Consider the following 25,195-nt stretch of genomic DNA (forward strand, 5'->3'; position numbering starts at 1 on the left):
AAATTTCTCTTCCATTCTTTTTAGCCATCCTATGATCATTACTCTGAATTCTTGCTCTGGTAGGTTGCTTGCCTCTAACTCGTTTACTTTCTTTTCTGGTGATGCCTGCTTTTCTTTCATGTGCGGGCTATTTCTTTGTCTCCCCATGGTCTCTCTTTTCAGGATGTCTGGTTATGTGGTGTTCCTTCTCCTTTCCGTGGGTGATTGAAGAACTCCCTTGAATCCACGTGTTTTCGCTGATTGTGGCGTCACAGCTGCTCGATGGTCTCCTCTGCTGTGGGTTTTCCAGGCCTCAGAGAAGATCCTCCTTTCCTGGTAAGATGGCGCAGCCTTCCTTCTGAGCCCGTAGCTCGGGGAGATCAATAACTTATACTTTAAAAAAAGAGTAATATTTAACGCCTGCCCATAAGGGGCTCCCAGTTTGTTCAGTGGACTGGACAATAAGAGTAAATAAAACAGCCTTAAGTTGGAGCACTGGAGTGTATAAAAGGATGGGGGAAGACACAAAATATCAGCTGGGGAACGTAGTTTTCTTGCTAAGGGAAGAACTTAGTTACAGGCAACAGAGAGCATTTAAAGAGGTATGATTTACTGTGACTGTTTCAGATCCAAAGCATCAAGAACAATACATTAAATAAAGCTGGGTAGCAGCCAGGTGACGACATAGCAGTCATAGAGATATCGATATTGAAGATGTAATGGAGGACTGAAGGGAATGTGGAGCAGTGAGAGAAAGCAGTAGAACTCAATTCCAAGTTTATGCATTGGCTAGCTTCATGCTACTAAGACAGATATAGAGACAGGGGCAGAGAGAGCATATTTGACACCCAGAGCGAATCAACATTTAATTAATTTTATTATTGTTGTATCCTTTATCTGCCCAAACCAGGGTGGACTGCTCCCACTGCCTCACCCCTACTACACCGCTGGAAGAAAGCACGAGTTTGGGAATGCAATTTTAGGTAGATGCCTGGTACACGGTAAGCTCTCAATATCTACTGAGCATGAGGCGCTTAGGAGACACTCAGAAGTGGGATGATATCTAAGAGGCAGCTAGATATTCAGTTTTGTTTATTTTTTCTATTTTTTATTAAGGTATTATATGTGTACATATCTTACCATTGCCCCACCTCCCCCCATATCCAGTTTTAAAGGGAGGTCTGGACTAAATATACAAAATGCTGAATCATTAATGTAACTGAAGTAAAATTAAAGACATAAGAATAGATTAAGGTCACCTGAGAAGAATGTGAAATGAGAGGAGCAGAGGGACCAGGTCTCGTAAGTTTTATTGAGCTAAAATGAAACCAGGCCACCTCTACCCAGCCATTACCACACACAAGAAGCATACTGCTTCAGCTCTAATTTTTTAATTCTTAGACCATTCTTTCTTAGTACTACACTAAAATCTGTCTCCTTGTAACTTCCACCCTGACATATGTCTTTAGAAACTACAGAGAATGAGACTTCCATCTCTTCCTTGCAGAACCCTCCCAAGATCTGGAAGCCCAGGAAGCTTCCCCCAGAGTTCCCTTCTCCAGGTCACACTCCCTCAAGCTCCTTCAAGAATTCCACAGGAGACTGTTCTGTCAATGGAGGAGCCCATTCTCTGTCTCACTGCTACACTAATAAACTCACTTTTACTTTAAATAAAAAACAAAATATTATTCCACAGGAGATAATGTAACAGGAGTCAGGACTCACCCAACCCATCCCTGTTCCCGGAGGGCAGGACTCCTGGACCCTTTCACATCACCAGTGGTCAACCTAAACTACTGTGAAAGCAAGCCTCCCCTATCTGGGCTCCTACACAGGGTGGGGCAAAGTAGTTTACAGTCATTCCTATGGCAAAATAATACAGTAACTAATAAATAATAATACAAGAATAAACTCCATGCTTTGTGTACTCACAACTAAAAACCGACTTTTGCCCTACCCTGTGTAGAACTGATTTTTTTAGCTTAGGTCATTAGTGTCAAATGCCACCGAGTGGTCAAGCAAGATGAGAGCTGAGAAACCCCAATGAATTTGGCATCCGTGGGCTGGTGGATGCAGAAGGTAGCCTGCAGCGTGTTTAAGAGTGAGTAAGAGGTAAGGAAGTGGAGCCTACAAGTGCGAACTCCTTTCTTAGGAAGCTTGGCAATGGGAACCCAGTTGAGATGACTGATTCCACCCCAGAACGTTTCAGGGCAGTTCAGTCTTCCCTCCACTCCTCTTCAGATAGTTGACAGACACTAAAAGGTCGTGTGTCAAGCAGTACAGTAAGGATTTACTTTTCTAAGACCTATGATATCTTCCCTGAAGAGAAGGTTTTTCTCAAACATCCAGGTGGCACAAGTGGCATTAACCACAACCAGTCAATTTCCTGGAAGGGGAATTCTTCTGAGGTCAAGATGATGAAAGGATATCTAGGTAGGATGTACCCATGTGGGAACCAAGGACAAAGAATAAAAGAAAACTGGGCAGGGTTTTGAAGGACAAGAAGTGGCCTTAGGAGCTAGAATGTGATTAGCCTAAGAAGCAGAACTGTAATGTTTGGATAATTTTCTCATTTCCTTCAATTTTTCTTTCATGTTCCTTATCCTTACTATTTGTGAAAATGCTTGCTGAGCTCAGCTACTTTTGAAAAATCACTTTAAGGACTGTGAGTGAAGGAGGGGAAGGTCACTGGAAGCAGTAGAATCCACAAAGGAATAGTCAGGGGTCGGGCCAGCAAAAGGTAGAGTCCCAGGAGCACCTACCATATTCTCCCTTAGCCAACCCTGATCTTTTCGTTGACCCAGGTCAGGAATCTTATTGTCCGTGGCTAGCCTTGGGGGAGGGGGAGGCTCCGGTTTTGGAGAGATTTCAAAAGTAGACATTAGCTACAGACATTCTTACCCAGGTAGTAAGAGTCTAGCTCAGTCCAATCCTGCCTGCTCCTGTTAGAGGTTGAACTGCACCAGAGGGGGCACACTGAGGACATAGACAGACAGATTGTCAGAGTGGATCCTTAGCCTCACTCCTGAGTGCTGTCTGTACCCACAGCTGACCGAGACAGAGGAGAACGGGACACACTCAGGTACACATGCAGTTTGTACTCACAAGTATTCTTGAGTCCTCTAGCCTGTAATTGGTCCTACCCTATGACTTCAAGACACAAGCAGTAAAGAAGTAGCAGGGCCCAGGCCCATCTTCATAAGAGACACAAAACCAAAAGCCATATTGAACTCATGAGAAGATAGCTACACATTTCTATGACAGAATCTTATCCCAGCTTAGAGGCACCAAGAGAGTGACCTGTGAAGAAGGTGGGTTTGAGTAGTCATTATCCCCTACATACAAGATGAAATGGAAACTTGCTTGTACATAAAACAAGTCAAGGGCAGAACTAGAAATAGAATCTAAGTCTTCTGACTACACAAGGCATCAGCTATGTACATTCACTCAGAGCTCTTCACGGTCCCTAGGAAGGCAAGATCGAGGGCCTTAGAGAAGAGGTAGCTCAAGATCACACCTGGATCCAAGGTTCTTAGGATCTTACAGCTAGGATCAGTGGGTACATGGTTCCACCAATTTGGGAAGGAAAAGAGTAAAAGTTCCCCTGGCACAAAGGGTCTGATGCTGTGGGTTCCTACCAGATACTGATCCCAAGAAGAGAGCCACTGGCAGTGGGCCCTGGACTAGCCTGCGGGCATGAACGTGCAGGCAGGTTTATGGTGCCCAGGTCTCCATGCAGCTGGAATCATGGGCACAAAGCTCCTCAACTGCCCAAACATCATCTGGCCATACTTATTACTGTTGCCCAATGAAATTTTATGCATCGAGTCCACAGGTGTGATTTCCCCTTCTTTATGAGGGTCGGAATGACATCACTGATGGCCAATAGAAAGGAGCCAATTATGTCCAGGCCATAAAAAGGAATGGGATTTTTCAACCAAATCAAAACTTCCTTCAGTTTCATGAATGCAAGGGGCTCGCTTTAAGGAAGGGCCCCCCGGTCCTGCTTGTGGACTCTGAAGTGAGGGATACGATCACTTTCCAAACACTGTGGGGTTTAGGGCCAGACCTCCGCCTTTGGAATTAAACATGTAGCCCTGCTCTTAATACACTGGAATCCGAAGTTATCAAAGAGACACCTGACTGGCTCCTCACTACTCCATCCAGGGAGAAGTTGGAAAAGATGGGATACTTTTCAAGTTTCCTTATTATCCTTTTTAGTAACAACAACAACAACAAAAAAGCCCTCCCTGCTCAGTATGGAAGGAACAGGGGTGTGAAAAACTGCCCCCCAACAAGTATACAACACAAAGCAAAAGGAGCCTCGCCTTCCCCACCCACCCCTCATCCAGCCCCACCACCTGCAGCCCAGCACTCAGGCTTGGTCCAGACAGCCCTGATGGCAAACAGGTGTGACTAGCTGGACGCCAGCCAAGGCAGGGGACTAGCTCATTAAGGGAACGCCACCCGCGCTAATGGGCATGGGCAGGATGAAGCCATTGTGAGCAGCAGCTCAGCTTTGAAGATTAGGTCAAGCAGAGCTGGGGGCTCTGCTAGAACTGCTAGTCTTGAGTCAAGGAGGCCAACAGCATCCATGGAGGTCCTACAGACAGACTGGCAGACACCAACAGCTAGGACCAGCAGGAGAGCAGGCATTAGTGCTAGAGAAGGTCATGGCACTGTTCCCTCTGTGCTTTTCTCTCTGCAAGTCTTAAGGGCAACCCCAAGTCAGGAAGACGCATGTCTAACTTTTAGCAGACTCAAGCCTTTTAAGAGGGGGCGGCCAGCCAAATGTGGAGTTATATTTGACCCCTTTCTGCCTCTTTGAAAGGGCCATGACCCAGACCTTGGAGTGATATAGGCCGTCAGTTTTGGTGTTCAAAAGCTCTAGGACATGCATGTACTACTCACCTGCGATGGCAAACTATTTATTTGATCTGATCTGGTGTACAGAGAAAGGGGAGTTTGAGGAGCAAAGGAGAAGAGCAGGGGAAAAGGCACTGTCTTCTTCAAAGCCATAGCAGGACCATGGAGGCACAGAAGGCCTAGCTTGGCCAAGGAGTTGATCAGTAGATCCAGCCAACCAGCCAGATGGAAACGCCCGCCAAGGGGATACGTATAAGGGGTGGGTGGGGCTTGTTTTCATGTAAGGTCTCTCCACTTGCTCATTCCAATACAAACATTCACACAGATGATGTTGCTGGCTGTCCTGCATCTCAGAACAGCAAGACTTCCTAGGTTTCTCCCCAAGTCAAGAAGCTGCGTCTCAGGCAAGGTTCCATTCCCACTGGGTCCCTGTCTGAGAGTCCTACCCAGTCAGAGCCTCCAGTCAGCAGGTTGTGAGTCTGCATCCAGCGCAAGCAGGCTACCCCAGCTGAGGCCACACTGAGCTGGGGACACAGCTCTTTGTCCCTCCTGTTTCTGTTTCCCCACCCAGAGGAGATAAACAGACCTGGGTGATAAACAGCCCGCCTTTCACGATCACTTTTCCTCAAGTTGAGGAGAGTAGCTGGTGATGGATGGGCTGGAATTTGGTTATCAGGAAGGGCTGTCAGCCAGAGGTGCCTATCTCCTCCCCCACCACGCAGGGCATCATTACACGGTGGCACGGAGGTAAAATATGAGCGAGGGGAGGGAAGGGAGGAAGAGGGAAGGCTGGGCTTCCACATGAAGCAAATTGAGCAACAATGAGAGCAGGCACGAGGCTGGGACGTTAGTTATCTGCCCGTGACACCTTTTATCTCTGCACAAATTGGTCCTTCCTCCCCCACTGCAGCCTCTTATACAAACAGAGGCAAGCACAATGTGTCACCACTGCAATAGCGTAGCGATTTAACCCGAATTAGTGAGGGGGTCAAGCCAGGAAATAGGGTTTCTCATTTCAACAGGTTCTTTAGTCTCTGCTCTCAACCAGCACACTGGGGGGAGGAAGGTAGAGAGAAAGCAGACTAATAATTGAATTCACTCACTTGGCCACTGCTGATGTATAAAAAATTAATGCTTGAGCCTCCTACTTATCAAAGCCAGTTAGTTTCCATCTCACCTGCGAGATGGCACCATGGCTGAAGACCGTTGGTAGGCTGAGCACCCAGTGCTTTCAGCCAATGCAGGATCGGCAAGAACGGAAGGGAGAGAAAGGCACTGCCCATAGACAGCAGCCTCATGCCAGCAACCCCTTCTAGAAGCTACAGGATACAGTGCACGGTGGGGGATAAGATGGGGACAAAGGGAATTATATGAAGTGATCATATTAGACAACCCTGGACACTTCAATACACTTCAATCTACAGGAAGAAAAGGCATTCTAGCTCCACCTTCAACCACATGTCCAGGGTGGTTTTTTTTTTTAATCAGAAACCCCTCTCAACCCTCCCCCCCCCCCCCCCCACACACACACACTCTCACACACATTGCTGTGCTGAAATTAAGGCCAATGGCAACAGTAATGGCGCTGAGAAGTCTAAAAGAGCAGGAAGTGGAGGAGCCCGTACTACTCTCCAGTGACTTTCCCACTGCAGAACCTGGGCTAGAAGGCCCCCTGATGGGAGGCAGGGTGGGGGAAAGAGAGGGCAGTACAGCCACCCCACCCAGCACATGGCTCTGCCATACTAAGAGACAGTGACCATGTGTCTTTAGGCAGGTTAGGTCACCTCTATGCCCTACTCTATGAAGGCTAAAGGAGCCAGCCGAGGGAAACACTGTACAAATAAGCACTAGTAAGAAGGAGTCTGGCTATAAGAAGGTCAGCTGAGATCAAACCTGCAGCAACCTTTGAAGATGCTTGCAGGCCACCCGCATTGGGAAGACTGTGCCTGAGTCAGGTATCAGATACTGGAGAAACTACTGAGGATGACAGCCAAAGGGGGAGTTCTGGAACCATTCAACAGTTGCAAAAAATGAATTCCACAAAGCTTAGGGTGAGGGGAGAAGCCTGTGGAACGAAAGCACCTTGGGACTCATTCTCTAAATCCAAATATCAGGGAACAAAAGCCAAGGCCCCAATCTAGACACAAAATGGGAGAACTTTCTACCTCAATTGCCACCACATATTGACAGGTATCACTGAGCCCGGGAATGCAGGACACTCAAGAGGTAGAGGCCAATCAAGCCTGATTCCCATACTCTGGTAGCCCACCCAGAAGACAGCCACAGCATGAAACGTAATGATCGCTCCAGCAGAGACTACCCAAGGAAGGGCCATCTCATTTCCGGTGATGGAAGGACAAAGTTAGGGGCACTTACAGGACCTTTCCTTAAAAAAACACACACACACACACACACACACACACACACACACACACTGTCCCTCTGTTCGTCCCTGCCTGTGCACAGCCCTGGGCGGATGCACTGCCGACTTCTCAGCCCACTTTGTCCCACACTTGCCCCCATCCCCTGGGACCACTGCAGGTTACAATTCCAACCACAGGCTTCAGAAAGATGATACACTTGCTGGAGCCTGCAAAGGGTCAGGAGAGAGTACTGTTTGAAATACCAGTGTGACAGCTGGCTCCTTGTCTGTCTCTTCCTCCCCCCTGCCCCTCCCCAAACTTGTCATGGTACAAGAAGTCTATAAGCATCCCATCAGCTTTAAATATCAGTGTGCGTGAAGCAGGAGCAGGGGAGCGAGGGAGCGGGATGCAGACAGCGAGCGCCTCTGTTGCCACTGCCTGTCAGGGAACACTAATGAATTTCACCACCAGCAAGCCGTGCTTCAGATGGGGGAGGGGGAGAAGTGAGGATAGTTTTCTAGGGAGAACTCTCACAGTGTTAAAACATCTATCCCCAAAGCCCTGTTAATAAATGTCACCGCAGAGGGTCTGCCACTAGGACTTAAAGGCAAAGGAGAGGTTGCGACAAGCTCTGAAACCCTCCCAAACAGGAAGGGCAGTGCAAGTGTGAGTCTGGAGGGAGCCAGATGAGGCCCACAATCAGGAGTGTGACCACCATCACGCGTACTCATTCATAACGGCCTATGATGCTCGGCTGAGAGGACTAGGACAAGAGGGAAAGGCCTCAGGCGGGGAGAGATCACCAGCTGTGCCTTCCTGGCCAGACATACTACCTACCCCACTTCCCATCAGTTTCAGCCAACTCATTTCAAAGACCATCCTTCCAGACTGAGGGGAGGTGGGGTGAGGAAACTCTGGTACCAGTCCCAACAGGAAGCTAGTTCCCCTGCAGATGTCAGGAGCTAGAGCGTATTATAATCTCCACTTTTCAGATGAGGAAATGGAGGTTCGGAGGAGTAATGTGACGTTCCCAGGATTCCACAACTAGTAATAGAGCCAGAACTTGAACCCAGGCCTCTTAAATTTCAATAAAGGCCCTGCCTGCTCTTTTCCACAATACTTCGCAGCTCCTCTGCAGAAGGGCTGATCACCTCACTGCCTCCCAGGTGTCCTCTACTGCTCTTCCCCTCCAATCTCTCCCACTGGTACACACACCCCTCTGGCCTGGCATGGGCCACAGCTGTCATGTAGCACAGAGCTGGGCTCCAGGCCAGGGTGAACCCAGACTGGCAGAGAAAGGCCTGGGAGGGAGCCAGGCCATCACCTGGGAGTCTCCACAGCTCAGAGGGCATGGCTGCAGGCACAAGCTTTCCCTTGGGTGCCCTCTGCACGGCTCTGATCAGCAGTGTCTGATCTGGCAGCGACCTGCTATGCAGGGGGCAAATGACATTTAATTTCCTCTTGGTTTCCCCATGGTACAGACGAAAGGCCGTCACCTGCGTCTGGGTCTGGCAGCACAGCTGGAAGTGTTCCCAGACATGCTGCTCTGGAGAGTTCCCAAACAGAAACCAGAACACAGGCGGGTGCAGAGGGACGCCCGCAGGCCAGGTTGCCAGTCCTCCCGGAGAAAACCAACCTCAAATCCCCATTGCCAGGCAGTTGCTCAGAGCCTCTAAAGAGCACTGTATATGTATATAGTGCCTCTCTGCTCCAATGCTTTTTGGCCCACTTGCCAACTATCTCTGCTCCCATTTCTCCTACACAAATGGAGTCCACACAAATGATCACATGAAGCACACACAGTGCCACAAACATCCTATGGAACAATATAACATAAACCTCCCCAGTGCCACAAACTGCCCTGAAATCTAACTCTCCAGTCCCTCTCCAGTGAAACAAGACAAGTATCTTTCCAGGATTGCTCCCAGGGCAATTCTTCCACCTGTTGTGACTGTGGGAAGTGCTGGAGCTGCCACCAGAACCTGGCCAGAGCTCTCTTTCCCAGATGGTAGGGCAGAGGCCTCAGCAGGCAGCAGGGGGTGAGGTGGGAGAGCACTTTGGTTTGCAGGGCACTTTGGTCAGTGTCTCAGCTGATGAACTATTTACTCTCTGTTTGAGCCAGGAAAATTAGGAGCACCTTAGCAGTGTGAGCTGTCTCCAAGATACCTCACTCATCCTCTACTGGTCTCTACCTGGCCTGTGGCCATCTTGACCCTTTGCCTGGGCTGCCTTTGTAGGTCCTACATTGCCCTCTGGAGGCTCCGCAGAGAGGCATCCTGCAAGCATTCAGGATCTGGGATAGTCTGACCTCTGCTCCAATACAATCAAGGACACACCTGTTTCCTCTAAACCCCCGGCTGATCTACTCTGCCCTGATCCCAGCTCCCCTGAATCCTTCAAGACGTGTGAGTCACACTTTTGGGTGGGCATCAGGACATGCCAGTGGTTTTTAAACAGTTCTCCCTGGAGCTCTAGGGTTCCAGGAGGGATGTCAGGCTACTTTGTGGATTGGGGCAGGAGGAAAAAGGACGGACTGAGCCTTGCCCCAGCTCCAAGCAGAACAACTTGGCTTTTGTACATTTTGTAATATAGGCAGTCCTTGGGTTACGTCAAACTCAACCTACGTCGTCATCTCCCCTTTATTTATTAAAAAAAAAAAAAAAGTTCTATCATTTCCACGTATGTACATATGTGCTTCATGTTTTTTATTATTTATTTAACACAACTAAAGATCAGGAATTGTTATTTTTCTTTAAATTTTTTTTTTTTACTGTTTCACTTCATTACTGCTGTGTATGTGCTCCATGTGAGTGACATAGGTGCTTATGTAGGTGGGTTCTGACTTAAGGCGAAATCGCATTACGTGGCACTGTAGAAACGGATCTCTGATGTAACCCAAGAACCTACTGTATTGGGCTTTCTTTAAAGTTTTGTTTTTTTTTTAAAAGTTTACTGCTTAAGAAAATACTACCCACTCTTTGTCTCCACTACGCTCCTCTAGGTTCTCACAGTGTTTGTTTTGTCTCTTCCTTGTGGCACACTCACATTCTACCTCACTTAGCCTGTGGTTGCGTATGCACAAACTGCTCTTTCTGCCCTGTCACCTGGCGGTCCCTACAGATCCCAGCAGTTTTACTATTGAGAGCAGATCTCAACAGGGGCTCATTTGAGGCTACTGCTGAAACGCCAGTGTTTCCAGGATATGCAGTGTTTAGCACCTTCAGTGGCAGTTCCCAGCAGTTCCTTAGAAGAAAAGAGCTGCAGTGGAGGGTAACTGACGTTTACAAGAAGGTCCGGGTGAAGACATGTGGCACATGCCCTCCTAAATGAACAAATGGGGTAACCTGCTACCATCGTCAATCACCTAAACCAACCTCCTGGGGGACGGACTTGCATGTGGCCAATCTTTGGGCAAAATACAGCATATTTGCCCGGCCAGTGTGGCTCAGTGGCTGAGCATCAACCTGTGAACCAGGAGGTCACGATTCGATTCCCGATCAGGGCACATGCCAGGGTTGCAGGCTTGATCACTGATATTTCTCTTTCCTTCTCCGTTCCTCTCTGAAATCAATAAAAATAACAAGTTTCTAAACCCTGAATGTGGGACCATGGAAACATAGGATGATGAACATAGTACTCAACTGAGTACTCAAGGGTCTGTCCCCCTATAGGAGTCACTAGGATTAGAAATGGGTGAGGCCTCTTGGCCCCATTAACCAAGCCCATGGTTAATGTCCACCTCCTCTGGACAGCACTGGGGAGGAAGTGAGGGGGAGGCAAGGTTCTGTGCCCCTCCCAGCTAAAGCCACTTGTTAATAGGCCCTAGATTCTCTTATCCCTGGGGAAAGGAAGGTAGCAATGAGCCCTTCACCCCACCCCCATCCACACATGCCTCCCAGCAGGGCCAGGGAGGACAGCCATTAGTGTGTGCCTCAGCAGACAATGGGGAGGAGAAGTCTCCAGAGCAAAGGACAACTGCAGCAATTAGAATGCAGGGAGGTTCAGAAGCTATTTAACTGGGTGACCCCTGAGGTCGCTGCATCTGACTCCCATCCCTGGATAAATATTGTATGAGAGGGGAGGGGGGCGAGCTAGGGAGCCATCGGAGTGCTGCTTCTCCTTCCATTCCTCTCCCCACCCCACACAGCTGCCTCCAGTCACACACGCCAGGAACATTATTTACAGCCCTGACAGTCAGAGCAATCACTCTGCTAACCAAGAGGGAATGGACAAAGTCGACTTACCAAAAATTGACTATGGCAAGAAGAAACCAGGGCTGGTGGGGGAAGGTAGCTAAACCAACACTGAGATGCAAGGTGCCTCCCATATTCTGAATCCAGCTGCAAAAAATACTGTCGCCCCCCAAACCACTGGCAGATGCAGCTGGTCCCAAATGGAGAGAGTAAATCAGAAATGGAGTATGCTTCTGTCTTTTGGTGCCTCCATAGCGGAAAAATGCCTGGATCTTATCACTACCCAGGTGTTCCTTAGTAAAGTCAGGAGTCTTAGCTACCTTCCCAGAGGTAGGGGAGAGAATTAATGCCACTTATCCAGCTGGTCCCTTTGCTGACCCGGTAGGAAAAAGCAGGAAAGTCAGGCATAGCAGAAAGGGGTCAGGGAGGGGGAAGAGGAGGAGACTGTCTGAGTGCGGGCTGCGCCTCAGCCCCCACATCGCCGCTCCTCCAGTCCTGCTCTAATGCACCCTGACATGCCTCTGAAGACAGAGAGCTGTTTGCAGTCAGCACCGTGATTTGTTAGTAATTATTTCCATGGTGTCACACTGCTGTCACTCTGTTAACAAAGAGACAGGCTGCCTCAGGCTGCCTGCAAGAAAGAATCGCAGAGAAAAAGGCCTGTCAGGCTCCCGGGAGTCTCTGGGCTGGCTAGCTTTCTTCTCCAAACCAACAACCTTGCAGGCTTTGGAAGAAACAGTTTTACAGAACTAACAAGTTCGAGTCGTGTCACCCTTTAGCCTGGGACACTGAGAACTGATCCCAGCCACCGTTCCAAAAGCCCTACGGAGCTGAGCCCGAGTCCACAGATCACTGAACCCGGTCCACTACCCGGCCGTAGCCTTGGAGTTCCCTGGCCTTCATCTTCCAAGACCCTTGCTCCCTGGCTCTTCTTCCTTTCTGGGGTGTTCACAGACACTTGCATGCTCTTAGGAGCCTGACAAAAGAAATCTATTTCAGACCACACTGAAGCAGTTGCCCCTCTGGCACAGATGGCGGTCAGGGAGAATATGATAGCAGATTCCTTGAACCTGTCAACTACACGTTCAGTACCAAAGCTGCTCAGGTGCCAATGCCCAGGTGCCTTCAGGGCGTGACCACCTGGGAGGAGATCCCCATAGAGCTTCCGTGTTGTTCCGAGGTCCTGGACTGGTGCAGCATCTGCGTTCAAAGAGCTGGTTCTTTGCTTTAGCACAAAGTAATGTCTCCATTACTGTGGCTGGGAATTAGAGGACAGATTGGCAAGCGCTGACAAAACAGAGGTCACTCACCTTACAGGCATGGAAAGTTGGAGATTAATTCTCTCCCCTTACAGAGGGAACCAGACTCCTGGTCAGTGGAAGGGAAGCACCAATATTCAGAAACCCTTTCAATGCCAAGAAGTAGCAGCAGCACAAAAGGAAGACCAAAGCCCATAAGCCTTGGCAAGGTGGCAAGAGCCAGTGCCACCTAGCTCCTGCAGAATCCCACAGGGGAGAGGGGCCGGCTCAAGACTGAGATTCTTCAGGCATCTGGGTCCAAGAGCTGCCTGCACTGCAATGTAAACTCCACGAGGGAGTATACTTTGGAAATTTGAGCTGTTTGTTCACTGCTGCATTCTCAATACCTAGAACAGTGCAAGGCATATAATGCATATTCAATAAACATCTGCTGACAGAATAAATGGGTCATTGTGCTCAAAGGCCCTTCCACAGGCCTGGGGTCAGCCAGCCTCTCCCTATTCACAGGAGTTCAGAGAAGAGGGAGGCCAGTGTGTATTTCAGAAGAGACAAGAAAGAACATTTACCCAAGGGACTGGAATTAGGTTATAAAAGATGAGGGGGATTGGGACAAGGTGATAGGCCTCGGAAGGTTCTCATATCAGATTGAACATTCACATATTCATTCAACAAATATGTATTCAAGGACTAAAGAAGGTAGGTAGTCCAACAAAAGAACAGATAAACTTTAGAACAATAACACGATGGAATATTATACAGGTTGAACTGATACATAAAATAACATGAATGAATCTCTCGTATGCTATGTTGAGCAAAGAAAATCAGACGCAAAAGAGTACATTTTGTATGATTCCATTTATATGAAAACTAAGCAAAAGAAGAGTGGTCATCTTGCGGGGGAAGGCATTACTATCTGAGAGGGGCACAAGGAAACTTTTTGGGATGGTGGGAAAGCTCCATCTTGATCTGGGTGGTGGTTACACAGGTGTATATGTGTATAAAAATACAATGAGCTGTACACTTCACATTTGTATACTTCATGCATTCCACTATAATTATTTCATATCTTAATTTCTAGAAAGGTTTACTTATTTTTTTTTAAAAAATTGGGTCTCAAGAGTCACAAGGGGTTTTTAAAAAAACAACACAAAAATATCTCCCCTGAAGGAAAAACATTTCTGAGAGCAATAGTGGCACCTTCTTGAGTACAGAGCATAAGCCCTTCAGCCTCCCTCTATCTGCCAGAGGACAGAGGGCCCAAGCCAGTGGCAGGGCCTTGAAAGATCCAAAAATGTTCAAATCACAGGAGTGCAGCCCAGGTCCTAGTGTCATGCCTGATGGGAGGCCCACGCAACCTGTATTCTGTACCCGGCGAGCTCTAGGGAAGCAGAGTCAAATCGGATGGTCAAGCCCTGGCCCCCGCTGTTTCTGAGGCTCTCTGAGCAGCCTGTCTGTCAAATTCTGCACAGAGCACAGAACCAGACTTCCAAAGACTGCTCTGAAGAGTCACAGACACAAGACCAATCTGTCTTCTTGACAACTGGGGCAGAGACTGGCTGAGCTTCCCCACCTCTGGGCTAAACAACAAAGGTTTCAGCGACGACAGCCTGTGCTGCCAGCAAGGAGGCGGCCATGAGACGCTCACAGATGGCCAAGGGGAGCTCCAGAGGTAAGTCCAGGGACCAGAACCTAGGCAGCGACACTTGCCTCAGGGTCAGTTAAGCAGTAAAGAGCCACCTTGTCAGCAGCTCTCCAGCAGACTGAAGCATGAGGCTCCCAGTGCCGTAACATCTCAAAACCTGATTATTTATTATACAAATATCTTTAAGTTTTTAAAAAGTATGTTTTTATTGATTTCAGAGAGAGAAGGGAGAAAGAGAGATAGAAACATCAATCATGAGGGAAAATTATTGATTGGCTGCCTCTTGCATCACCTCCTACTGGGGATCGCGCCTGCAACCAGGGCATGTGCCCTGACCAGGAATCAAACTGTGACCTCCTGTTTTACGGGCCGATGCTCAACCACTGAGCTACACCGGCTGGGCACAAATATCTTTATCTTTTACCGGGCTTTTAACTGAGACAAACTTCCATTTCACTAAAGTTCTTTAGACCCTCTAACACTTTCCCAGGGGTGAGATGAGGCTACCACCGGAGTTTCACCTTCAGCCTGGAAGTGCCCAGAAGGTGGGACATCAGAGGCTGTGTCTGCCAGGGAGACAATGAGCATCTCCCCCAGTTTCCGTCACCAAAGTCCTTTCAGAGCAGGTCAACTTCCACAAACTCAGGCTCTGAGAGAAGGAAGCAAGATGAATTGTCTGTTGACCTGTAGTGCCAGGGACTTGGAGAAGAGTGGAAGGGAACACAGGTAGGAAACCAGGAGCCTGCTCAGCCTTCACAGAAACCTGTTCTTACTCTAGGGGCCTGTCCATGAGAAATAAGATAGTCCCGGGCCAACCCCATAACCAGGAGCCCCTTTATGCCAGTTCTAGGTCCCAAGATTTATACAGGTGAGTGGGGGGGTCTCATGCCTTTGTGAGGATGCTGGCCCCTGAGGCATGTGAGCTCTCAGGTGGGGGTTGGGGGGGGGGGCACGCTTCACTCCTCCAAGCTCACGAACTCTCGGCCCAAGGAGCTGTCAGGCTAACGAGGCTATCCCACCACCACTCCATCTGAGCGTGTGGCAGGCTGTACCGCACGACTGGCTTCAGGTGGCTTTTCTTTAATTAATGGCATCCCAGGCTCTGCAGGGAGCTTTACCCCACAATGAATGGCCCTCTCTCATTAGAGGCAAGCCTGCCATGATGTATTCAGGGTGAGGGCCAGGATTCATTTCCCTGTCTGTGGGTTGGAGATGGGAGGGAGAGGAGAGGCAGCAGGGACAGATTTATATCGAGTGACTTGGATTAGCTGCAGCTGAAACATGACCCCATCAACTCAAGCTGCCTTCTTGGGGCTAACCCGATGCACCTTTGCTGACGAGAGGGCTCTAGGGAAGCTGAAGGGAGGGCAGAAGGTCTGGTTCTTGTTCTCTCTGGGCTTTGGCTGCAACTCAAAGGCCCAGGATTCCTATACAACCTCCAGAAACTCCCCCCCTACCCCCCAGAACACACACACACTCTGTGTGCACTGGGAGCCTGGCCTGGCTGAGCCTCTTCATGCCCAGGAAGCTGACCCATTGGCCTCAGAGCTATAGGACTGAGGCTTTGACCATGGCTGTGAGCTGGCTCTCCCGCCTTCTGTAGAAAATACCCTCGCTCCCTACCTCAGAGGAGTCCCCAATGTGGTAATGCCCCACATCTGCTGTCTGGACAGGACCCCAGTATGTTCCCACACAGTGCATCTCAGACCTCAAGCCACCCAGCACCAGGGAAAATCAGTCTTGACACAAAAACATACTATCAGCCATCATCTCACTATGGTGATCCATTTGGCTGAACCCCACCTCCATGGTGGGGAGATTCTGGGCAATACCACTCTCCTCCTCTCAATCTCCACCTGGTGCCATCTCATAGGATCATGAGACTGAGCAGGGGAACTGGGGTCTTGTAGGCAAACAGGAAAATTTGGGCCTACGGTTGTCCATGTCTCCACTGTACTTGTCACAGCCTTAGAAAGGCCACCTGCACTCTGCTAGCCAAACAGGTGGCTTTAGGCCTAGGTAGGTTCAGGCTGGGAGCAAACAACACATAGCCCTATAAACTCCCCCTGCAAACCCCACTAAACTTGACGTTCAGTTTTGCGTGTGCTTGGGAGAAAAATCATGCCTCAGAGCCTGCCCTCTCTCCATCCTCAGCCCTCTCAGAATGTCCAATTCACTAAGAGAGCTAGTTCTTGTTCTCTCATCTGCCCCTGCCAGCCAATCAGAAGGTTGCTTTGCAGGCCTGCTGTGTCCCTAGGAGGACCAGGGCATAATGGCTATCAACCTGTACACACACACTCCATGTCATCCACGCTTCTCCCAGGCCCTCATGGGGAAGCATTCATATACCCTTCCTTCCCTACTCAAAAAGAGATGTAGCTCAGTTCCGCTTTGCTAAGCCCTATTTGGCAATGTGTCTAAACACATGCAAACTTAATTAGTTCAGGAGGAGCCCAAGCGCTTGCAGTGACAGATAAAGTATCAGGAAATGAGACAAGTCAGGACTGCCAGGGAGTTCTTACTCAAGCCCCTTCCCCCAGCAGGCTGCTAACCAAAGCTCAGTGCTGGGACCCTCTGGCACACCCATGAACAAGGGGCAAGGCTCTCATGGGCTTTGTGACACGATAAGATACCACACATGCTCAGAGGCTCCACATGCTTTCAAACATACCGAAGTGCCCAAAGTAATACTTTTAAATTTTTTCTTATTTATTTTTAGAGAGAGAGGAAGGGAGAGTAAAAGGGGGGAGGGGAGGAAGGAAAGAGAAGAGAGGAAGAGAGAGAGAGAGAGAGAGAGAGAGAGAGAGAGAGAGAGCAATGTGAAAGTGGAATATCAACTAGTTGCCTCCTGCAAGCCCCGTACTGAGAACTGAACCCGCAACCCTAGCATATGCCATGACTGGGAATCAAACCGGCAACCTTCCGGTGCACAGGAAGATGCCCAACCAACCGAGCTGCACCAGCCAGGGCCTGGCAGTGGTTTTCTTAAAATAGATTTGAGGATTCATTCATTTATAGCTCTGGAAGGAGGTTCTCAGACCAAATTGCCTCCACCACATCTCCTGGCCAACCATGCCCCCATATAAAAAATGAATGTAACACTCCAGACCTCCACCGACCCCAGACCAGGTACCAGCAGCCAAAAAAATAAATAAATAAAAATAAAAAAATTAGAGAATATCCCAATGATCTGCCACTCAATGCAAACAAAGGAGAGGGTATTAAGCAGGAGTGTGACACAACACAATCTACTGTAAAAGAACAAGACTGGACTGAAAAAAGGCTGATTACATTGAGTAAACCACAAAGAATATTGTGACCTTAAGTAGGGCAGTGGAAATGGGGATGGAAAGAAGGTAATGACTCTAAGAAAGCTCCGGGAGTAAGACTCAACAGGATTTGGCAATTGATTGGTTATGGCCAGATAAAGGAATCAAGGATGATTCTCAGGTTTCTGACAGAACTGAGTTGCCATCTGAGGGAATGGTGGAGGTCTAGTGTTGAAAGATAAGCCTTGAGCTTTTAGGCGCCTATGGCCATGTAGGTGGGGACTGAGACTAGGGCTGGATGTGAAGGTTTGGAGTTCAGATGGCAGATGGAACAGTGTCTTTTCTCCAGTGGGATCTCTGTTGCCATGTCAGTTTCCATTTCTCAGTTGCAGAAAAGATGATAAGACATCAGCATACAGAGGGTACTTGAAGCTATGGCAAAAGATGAGATCACTCTGATAAGTGTGAGTGTGCAGAATAAAAAGAAAAAACAGCTAGGACAGAGATCAAAGAATTACCAATATTTAAGAAACAAAATGTAAGAAAAAGGAAAAAAGCATCCACATACAACACTGGGAAGGAAAAGCCAGAGGAAAGGGAGACAGAAAAGTAAAGATATAGCGCATTTCAAGAAGGATGAAGTGGTCAATTCGGCTGAATGATGCCAAGAAGTCCCAACCTTTTGTCTATATCCTGCACTTCCCCCAAAACACACACACAGGGCAGTCCCTGTCCCAGTTCCCCCCAGATGTGTGGTTCCATCACTATGGGACTTCACTCCAGGTGCCTGTAGCTCTTCAATAGTGTTGGCCACTTGACTGTAGCCCTGAGGCACTCTCAATAGTCCCCACTGAGTTTATGTCCCCCAAATAAAACTGAGCAATCTGAACAAATATCTTTTGATCTCCACTTCCTAAAACCTGAAGTGTTCCAGGTCACAACTGCACAGGCACCATCAGAAAGGTGTAGTATGCACCCTCATGAGGAAGGCGGCCAAGCATTGACACTTTCAATTCCAGAGCTGAGGCTGAGCTAGGTGAGGGTCCTTGCAGCAGGCTCTGAGCAGCCCTAGACTCTGCTCCACCAGAGCAGAGTCTGATTATATGGATCCTCTTCAAAGGTCCTCTTCCCAGACTGCACTGCGGGCCAGGCCTTCCTTTGTGTCAGCTCTTCCCTACCCCTTCATTCTCACCCTTAACCCTACCCTTCTCTCTTCCTGATCTGCCCCTCTTCTTAGACTCACAGGCCCCTGGGAAAGACTCTGGTCTAGCTTCTCGGCCACTCAGTGCTGTTCAGTTGGTGAATCCAGATCTTTAAGCTGAAGGCTAAAATCTGAGTTCCTCAATGGTGGCACCTCCCCAATCTACACCGGCCCTACCCTCCCACCACGCCAAAGATGGAACCCCTTTATAGAGACATCCCTGCCTGTGTAAGAAGAGAAGAGAGAAAACTGGTGAAAGAGCATTAAACCCCATTAGGAGCTTCAGGTAGTGAACGCAAGCTACCAGGGACCAATGCCAGAACAAGTGTTGTATCTTAAACATGTTTAGAAAGAAAATTAAATCAGCACTCAACTAAATTAACACCCGCCTAAGCAGGATCTGTGACTACAGCATCAAAGCCCACATAAACCTGAAGTATCAACTCATCCCATTTTGACAAAAGATGGACACAAAATGATTTTGTCAGGATGGGAGATTTCTTTTCTCCGGTGGGATTTCTGCTGCCACTTCAGTTCCCATTTCTCAGTGCTTCACTAATCAGGCCCTTTCCAACAAAAGTGACAGGAAGCTGGCTGGGGGAAGCGGGGGCTGGGAGAGAGGGAGGACAGCAATGCGAAGCCATGTCTCTCGGAAACTAGAGCGGGAAATGGAAATATTTGCTGAATTCCTTAGCGTTAGTTAAATCTGAAAATGGATGTCAAAATAAGAAGTAAGCCACATACTAACAAGTTGTGGGTGTCAGTCTAACACCACCCTTGTCAGGCTCATCATCAGCCTTTACCAGGCGCGTGGAAAGGTGCGGGCTCTGACGAGCCATCTGACGAGAGGCTCCAGGAATGCCGATAAGCTGTGCGCTGTCACGCAGCACTACTTCGGTTTCCTCTCTGGCTGTTTTTATTTTGTCACACATTTAATTAAGAGCCTTGCCAGCAGTTACGCGGAACCCTGCTTCTACAAGGCAGCACAGTGCTCTCCCCCAGCCCCTGCCACCTGACATCTGCTTCCTCCTGCACGATCTTCAGAGCTTCACTGGCTTTCCCAGTCCAAACCCAAACCAGTGCCCCGAGTCTACTTAACCCCTTTTTTCTATATGATCTCAGAATTCAATTCTCTCTAGCTGTGAGTCTTTACCAATTTGAGCCTCAGTTTTTAATTTTGTTTTGTGTGTTCATTTCAGCTTTAAAGTGATACTATCTCCTACGAAGGAAGATAGGAGGACCGGATGACATATGGCTACGTACTCATGAAAAAGTGGTTCCCTTCCATATATGCTTAGATTGAACAACCCAATCCCCAAACTAGATCACATCTTCTTGATTACATCATTGCTTGTGAAGCCCCAGAGCAGCTTCTGGAGTCACCTAAATCTGCCAGGGCCCACCATGCCAATGGCTGAACTGCTACTGCAGGCCAAAGTGGGCCAGACTTCATGCCCAGGGGGCCCAGCCATGTAGTCCCCAACCTCATGCCCAGGAACGTTTTCATATGCACATACAGGATGGGGCAAAAGTAGCTGTTCATACTGCGAGAACATGAGACACAGAGTTTATTCTTGTATTGTTACTAATTACGGTTTTATTTCCCACAGGAACAGCTGTAAACCTACTTTTGCCCCACCTTGTGTATGTACATGCCAGTCACAATCAACACAAGAGATTCTGAAATGTGGGTTGTATGACATGAACATGCCAAAGACAAGCAGAAAACCACTAGAAGAGTGGGAGCCCTGGGAGGCTACCTGGAGGAACCAGGCCTCTGGACTGGACCACAGGAGCCTCAGTCCAGTATTAGCCTGCACTCTGCCCGACCCCAAATAGCTTCTCCTGTGCTATGGAGCTCCACGCAAGTCCTTCTCTCCTTCAAGTGCTCAAAGCTGCCAGGATACCTTAAACAAGAACAACAGCCTTCCTCCTCCTTTCTCCATGGAGCCCGCCTCTGATTCATACCAGCCCAGCCTGTATAATTTCCCTGACTGATGGGTGTTATCGGGGAGCACAGAGATCCCCTGGCGCTGTGGGAGCTGTGTGTGCACACCTGGAGTGTGAAGCCAGTGTGTGTACATGACCTAAGGGATGTGGGAGATGAGGTGTGTGGGTGTTTATGCGATCTGGGCTTATTTTTCTTCCTCCTGTCTCACCTAGAGAGTTGGTATCCAATTGCAGGCCTGACATCCATCAAGCTGGGTGCATAGCTTTGCCTCAATGCTCAGTATCCAAAAGGCATAAAAAGGACCTTGGTGAGAAAACAATGCCTGATTTGGTAGGAAATATCACTCCAGAACCACTACTTCCAACTCCCCACCAATATCCCATGCTATGCTCAAAAGCATAGGTGCATGTGTGTGTATGCTCGTATATAAACACACACACTCTCTCTCTCTCTCTCTCTCTCTCTCTCTCTCTCTCTCTCACACACACACACACACACACACACACACACACACACACAAATGCTTGCCACCTCCATCAGTCACAAAGAACACAGAGTTATTGATTCTATCAGTCCTCAGCAAACAATGCCCCTACCACCTCCACCCCACTTTAGTTCCCTGGGGGCTGTCTGAAGCCAGGTATCCATGAGGACAGACAAGAGTCAGAAGTGTCAGCCCAGCAAAGGAACCAGTTTTGTCTTCCAGAATCAGGAGACAAAGGAGAAAAAGCAATGGGACAAAGGAGAACAGAGGAAACTGGTGACTAGAAGCAGCCCTCTCTCATTCTATACTTGGCTCTCAGTTGGATCATCAAGACCTATTCCATATAAGGGGCGGGGGTGGGTGGGTGGGGGTGGATAACACAGTATAATGGTTAAGAGAAAGGGCCCTGGAGACAGGTTGCCTGGTTTGAATCCTGGCCCTGGGTGTCTTGGACTAGTTAGTTAACCTCTTTTTTCTCTTATCTTCTTACCTATAAAAATAGAAATAAGAGTACCTATGGTTATAAAATGAGTTCCTATTCCCTCTTTAAATATATATATATATATATATATATATATATATATATATATATATATATATATATATTTTTTTTTTTTTTTTTTTTTTTTACACGGAGAGGAAGAGAGAGGGATAGAGAGCTAGAAACATCGATGAGAGAGAATCATCAATCAGCTGCCTCTTGCACACCCCCTACTGGGGATGTGCCCACAACCAAGGTACATGCCCTTGACCAGAATTGAACCTGGGACTTTTCAGTCCGCAGGCTGATGCTCTATCCACTGAACAAAACTGGTTTCAGCTTTACATTCCCTCTTTTAACTTCTTCCTTCCAGGGCAATGACATGTAGCCCTGCATCTGAAGGGCTGTCCTAAGTAGTGACACCTGGCAAAAACAGCTGTCCCAGAGGCAGGCAGGGCTCTCAAGCCTCTTCTTATCCTGGAAGCTCCCCAAATCCAGGGACTCCTGGTCCAGCTATCCTATAGGTTTGGGCATTTATTTCTGTGAAAGGCAAGAACTGGTCCCACAGATTCAAAACCCTGCAGGCCCCTCTCATACTCACATGATTTTTAAGTCCCAGTCTCCACAGGTGACAAAAATGGACTTGACGTTTGGATCTAAGAGGCCTTCCTTCGCCATCCACTCATCGACCCTCTGAAAAGTACACAACAAGAATAGATGAGATTTTTCTTTCTCCCCCCCACTGAGTACATGAAGAGCCACAACAGTGAAACGCAGATAAGCTGCTGGTAATCAGAGCAGGAGGAAATTGTAATCTTATCCAGCCATGGCTCTGCTCTGGGCTCTCAGCCTTGGCTGAGAACTACAGAGGCACTTGCAGGACAATCCCTATGGGAAGATCCCACAAGACAAAGTGTTTGGGGTGGGGGGTAAGGGGTTCCCCACAGCCCTGTTACTTACCCTAGACAGGATAAGGACAGATCCTAGCAGGTAAATCCAAATACCTTTGGTCCTCAAAGGCAGAGTCTAGCATGGACATGGGCTGTCCTGGGCCATGAGAACAGGCTGGATCCCCAAGCAGAGACTCCAACCCACAGGTTCATTCATTCACTTATTCACTTGACCCTCCCACCAAATGTTTATTAACCAAACTTATGAATTTGGTTATTCCCCAAGTGAAAGTGAAGTTAATTTCCACCATGACTCTAGCAGAAGCAGCCCCTTTGCTGGGCGGGAGCAAGCTCATAATCGGCCCCAAACTTGGTATCTCTCCTCTCCTCGTTGATGATTAAAATTCAGCAGATTCTTTTGAAGGCTGAGCACAATACCTAGGTAGGGAAAGAAATTGCTCCTAAACACACTTTGAGTCTAGTTCTCCCTTCATCCCTTTCATGGTTTTATTATTTGCACTCACAATGGAAGTACAAATACTAAAATCAGTATATAATGACAGAATTATTATCAAGAATTCATGAAGCATCGCCTATTTTTCAGACGATCCCAGGCATGGGCAGCAGATCATACCACCACTCCACTCACACAGGAGGATTGTTTTTAAAGGCTATATGGCATAGTAGTTAGAAACGCAGAATTGAAAGTCAGACACATATGGGTTCTAACCTTGGCTCTTCAATATCCTGGCTGTCATTGATGGGGAGTCATTTAACCCTTCTGAACTTCAGTTCCCTTCGTCTGTAAAATGAGGTAGGATGACTCCCCTTACAGATTGTTTTGAGAATTAAATGCAATAATGTATTTAAGTGCTTATACAAAATAGACAGTAGACTAAGAAGGGGAGCGAGGCAGATCATCATAACACAATGTAATAGATGCATTAATTAAAAAGTGACCAGAATGCTACAGGACCAAGTGGAGGAAGTGGCTAGCTCTACCATTTATAGAGAAAGGAGTCAGAAAGGTTTCAGAAAGAAGATAATGAGCCTGGCCAGTGTGACTAAGTGGTTAAGCACTGATCCATGTACCAAGAGGTCACTGGTTCGATTCCTGGTCAGGGCACATGCCCAGGTTGCAGGCTCGATCCCCAGTAGGAGGCATGCAGGAGGCAGCCAATCAATGATGTTTCTCTCTCATTGATGTTTCTATCTCTCTATCCCTTTTCCTTCCTTCCTCTCTCTATAAAAAAAAAAAAAAAAAAAAAATTAAAAGAAGGTCCTTGAATTAGAAGTTGGGTTTGCTTGACAGGGTGGAACGGAGAAAAGAATACTAAAGACAAAGGCACATGCCCAATCATTGTGTATTTGAGAAGCAATTATCTATTTAATGTCAGCCTTCCTTTCCAGACTATAAGCACCATGAAGGCAGGGACTCTTATCTGTCTTATTCACTGTGGTAATCTCTAACCCATATATTTTCGGATTGAATATGAGTAGGGAGGAATGTGACCCCAGCCCACAGTGCATGGAAAGGAGGAACAGGAATTAAGGCGGGATGCTAGGTTAAGGACAGACCCCCTTCAGCTACCCAAGGTCTAAAGGAACCCAGCCTGAGCCTACTTAGAACACCTAAGTCAGATGGACAGATGGATGGGTTGATGGGTAGATTATGGATGGGTAAATAGATGAGTGGATGGGCAGGGCATGAATGTGTGGATGGCTATGTGGATGGATGGGTTTTCAGGAGCCTAGAAAGTTCATCCACTGGCCCTGTCTTGGGATGAGGGAATGACCACCATTCACTCCTGTATCCTCTCTCTCCCTGCTGGCTCTAATGGCTCTAGGCTGGACAAAGGAGGTGGAAAGAGGCCAAATGAGCTAAGTAAAAAATAAAAATAAAAAGAACAAATGAGGCAGGCAAACACCTAGCTAACTACCTGCTCAGGGCCTGGGTAAGAGAAAAAATTAGCTCTTTAGCTCTATAACCAGCAGAACCCGGTCTGATCTCCTTATCTGGTCTCCCTATTCAGGCTGACGCCAGAAATCTTCCCTTTTCCCCACAAAGTGTGCTGAAGTAGCAAAAGCAGCTTCCTGGGGGAGACTTAGAATCCTCTGAGCATTCCTCTCCAGGGCTGGCCTCCTGAAGACACATCTTCCCCTCAACTGGCACCACTGACAGAAAAAATTCTTAACCCCACCAGCCCTGGTTTGGTGCTAGCCCAGAACAAGCATCTTCCTGCCAAGACCCCAACCAAACAGGGACGTCCCAGGGACAGGCTGCCTGTGTTATACCCTCCCTCGGGAGCCGGCCCTATCTGGGGATGCAGGCTATGACAGAAGGAAGGATAGGCCCCTTCTTTCTCCTTGAGCCTAGGAGCAGTCCATGATGAGGAGGCCCCTCAGACATAAGAGTGAATCTTCTGTCAAAAAAAGAGGAACAAACCCTCGATGGTTTTGCTCAGTCGATAGAGATTTGGCCTGTGGAGTGAAGGGTCCAGAGTTCAATTCTAGTCAAGGGCACATTCCTGGGTTGCAGGCTCGATCTCCAGTAGGTGGTGTGCAGTAGGCAACCAATCAATGATTCTTTCTCTTCATTGATATTTCTCTCTCTCTC

General features: G+C 48.1%; 1 protein-coding gene across 10 annotated transcripts in view; it reads right to left on the minus strand.

Annotated features, from left to right (window-relative positions):
• Positions 1-25,195, minus strand: part of ERI3 (ERI1 exoribonuclease family member 3) — a 124,836-nt gene that overhangs the window by 58,673 nt on the left and 40,968 nt on the right. For all 10 annotated transcript variants that reach the window (XR_014794187.1, XM_084874684.1, XM_084874686.1 and 7 more), the window contains one exon: positions 22,290-22,381. Coding sequence is in view for 9 of the 10 variants with exons in the window: in XM_084874684.1 (XP_084730810.1) it covers positions 22,290-22,381 (92 nt within the window). In the remaining variant the exon portion in view is untranslated. The remainder of the gene's footprint in view (positions 1-22,289; positions 22,382-25,195) is intronic.

Source organism: Pipistrellus hanaki (assembly GCF_964339955.1).
Source record: "Pipistrellus hanaki genome assembly, chromosome: 2".
Lineage (NCBI taxonomy): Eukaryota > Metazoa > Chordata > Mammalia > Chiroptera > Vespertilionidae > Pipistrellus > Pipistrellus hanaki.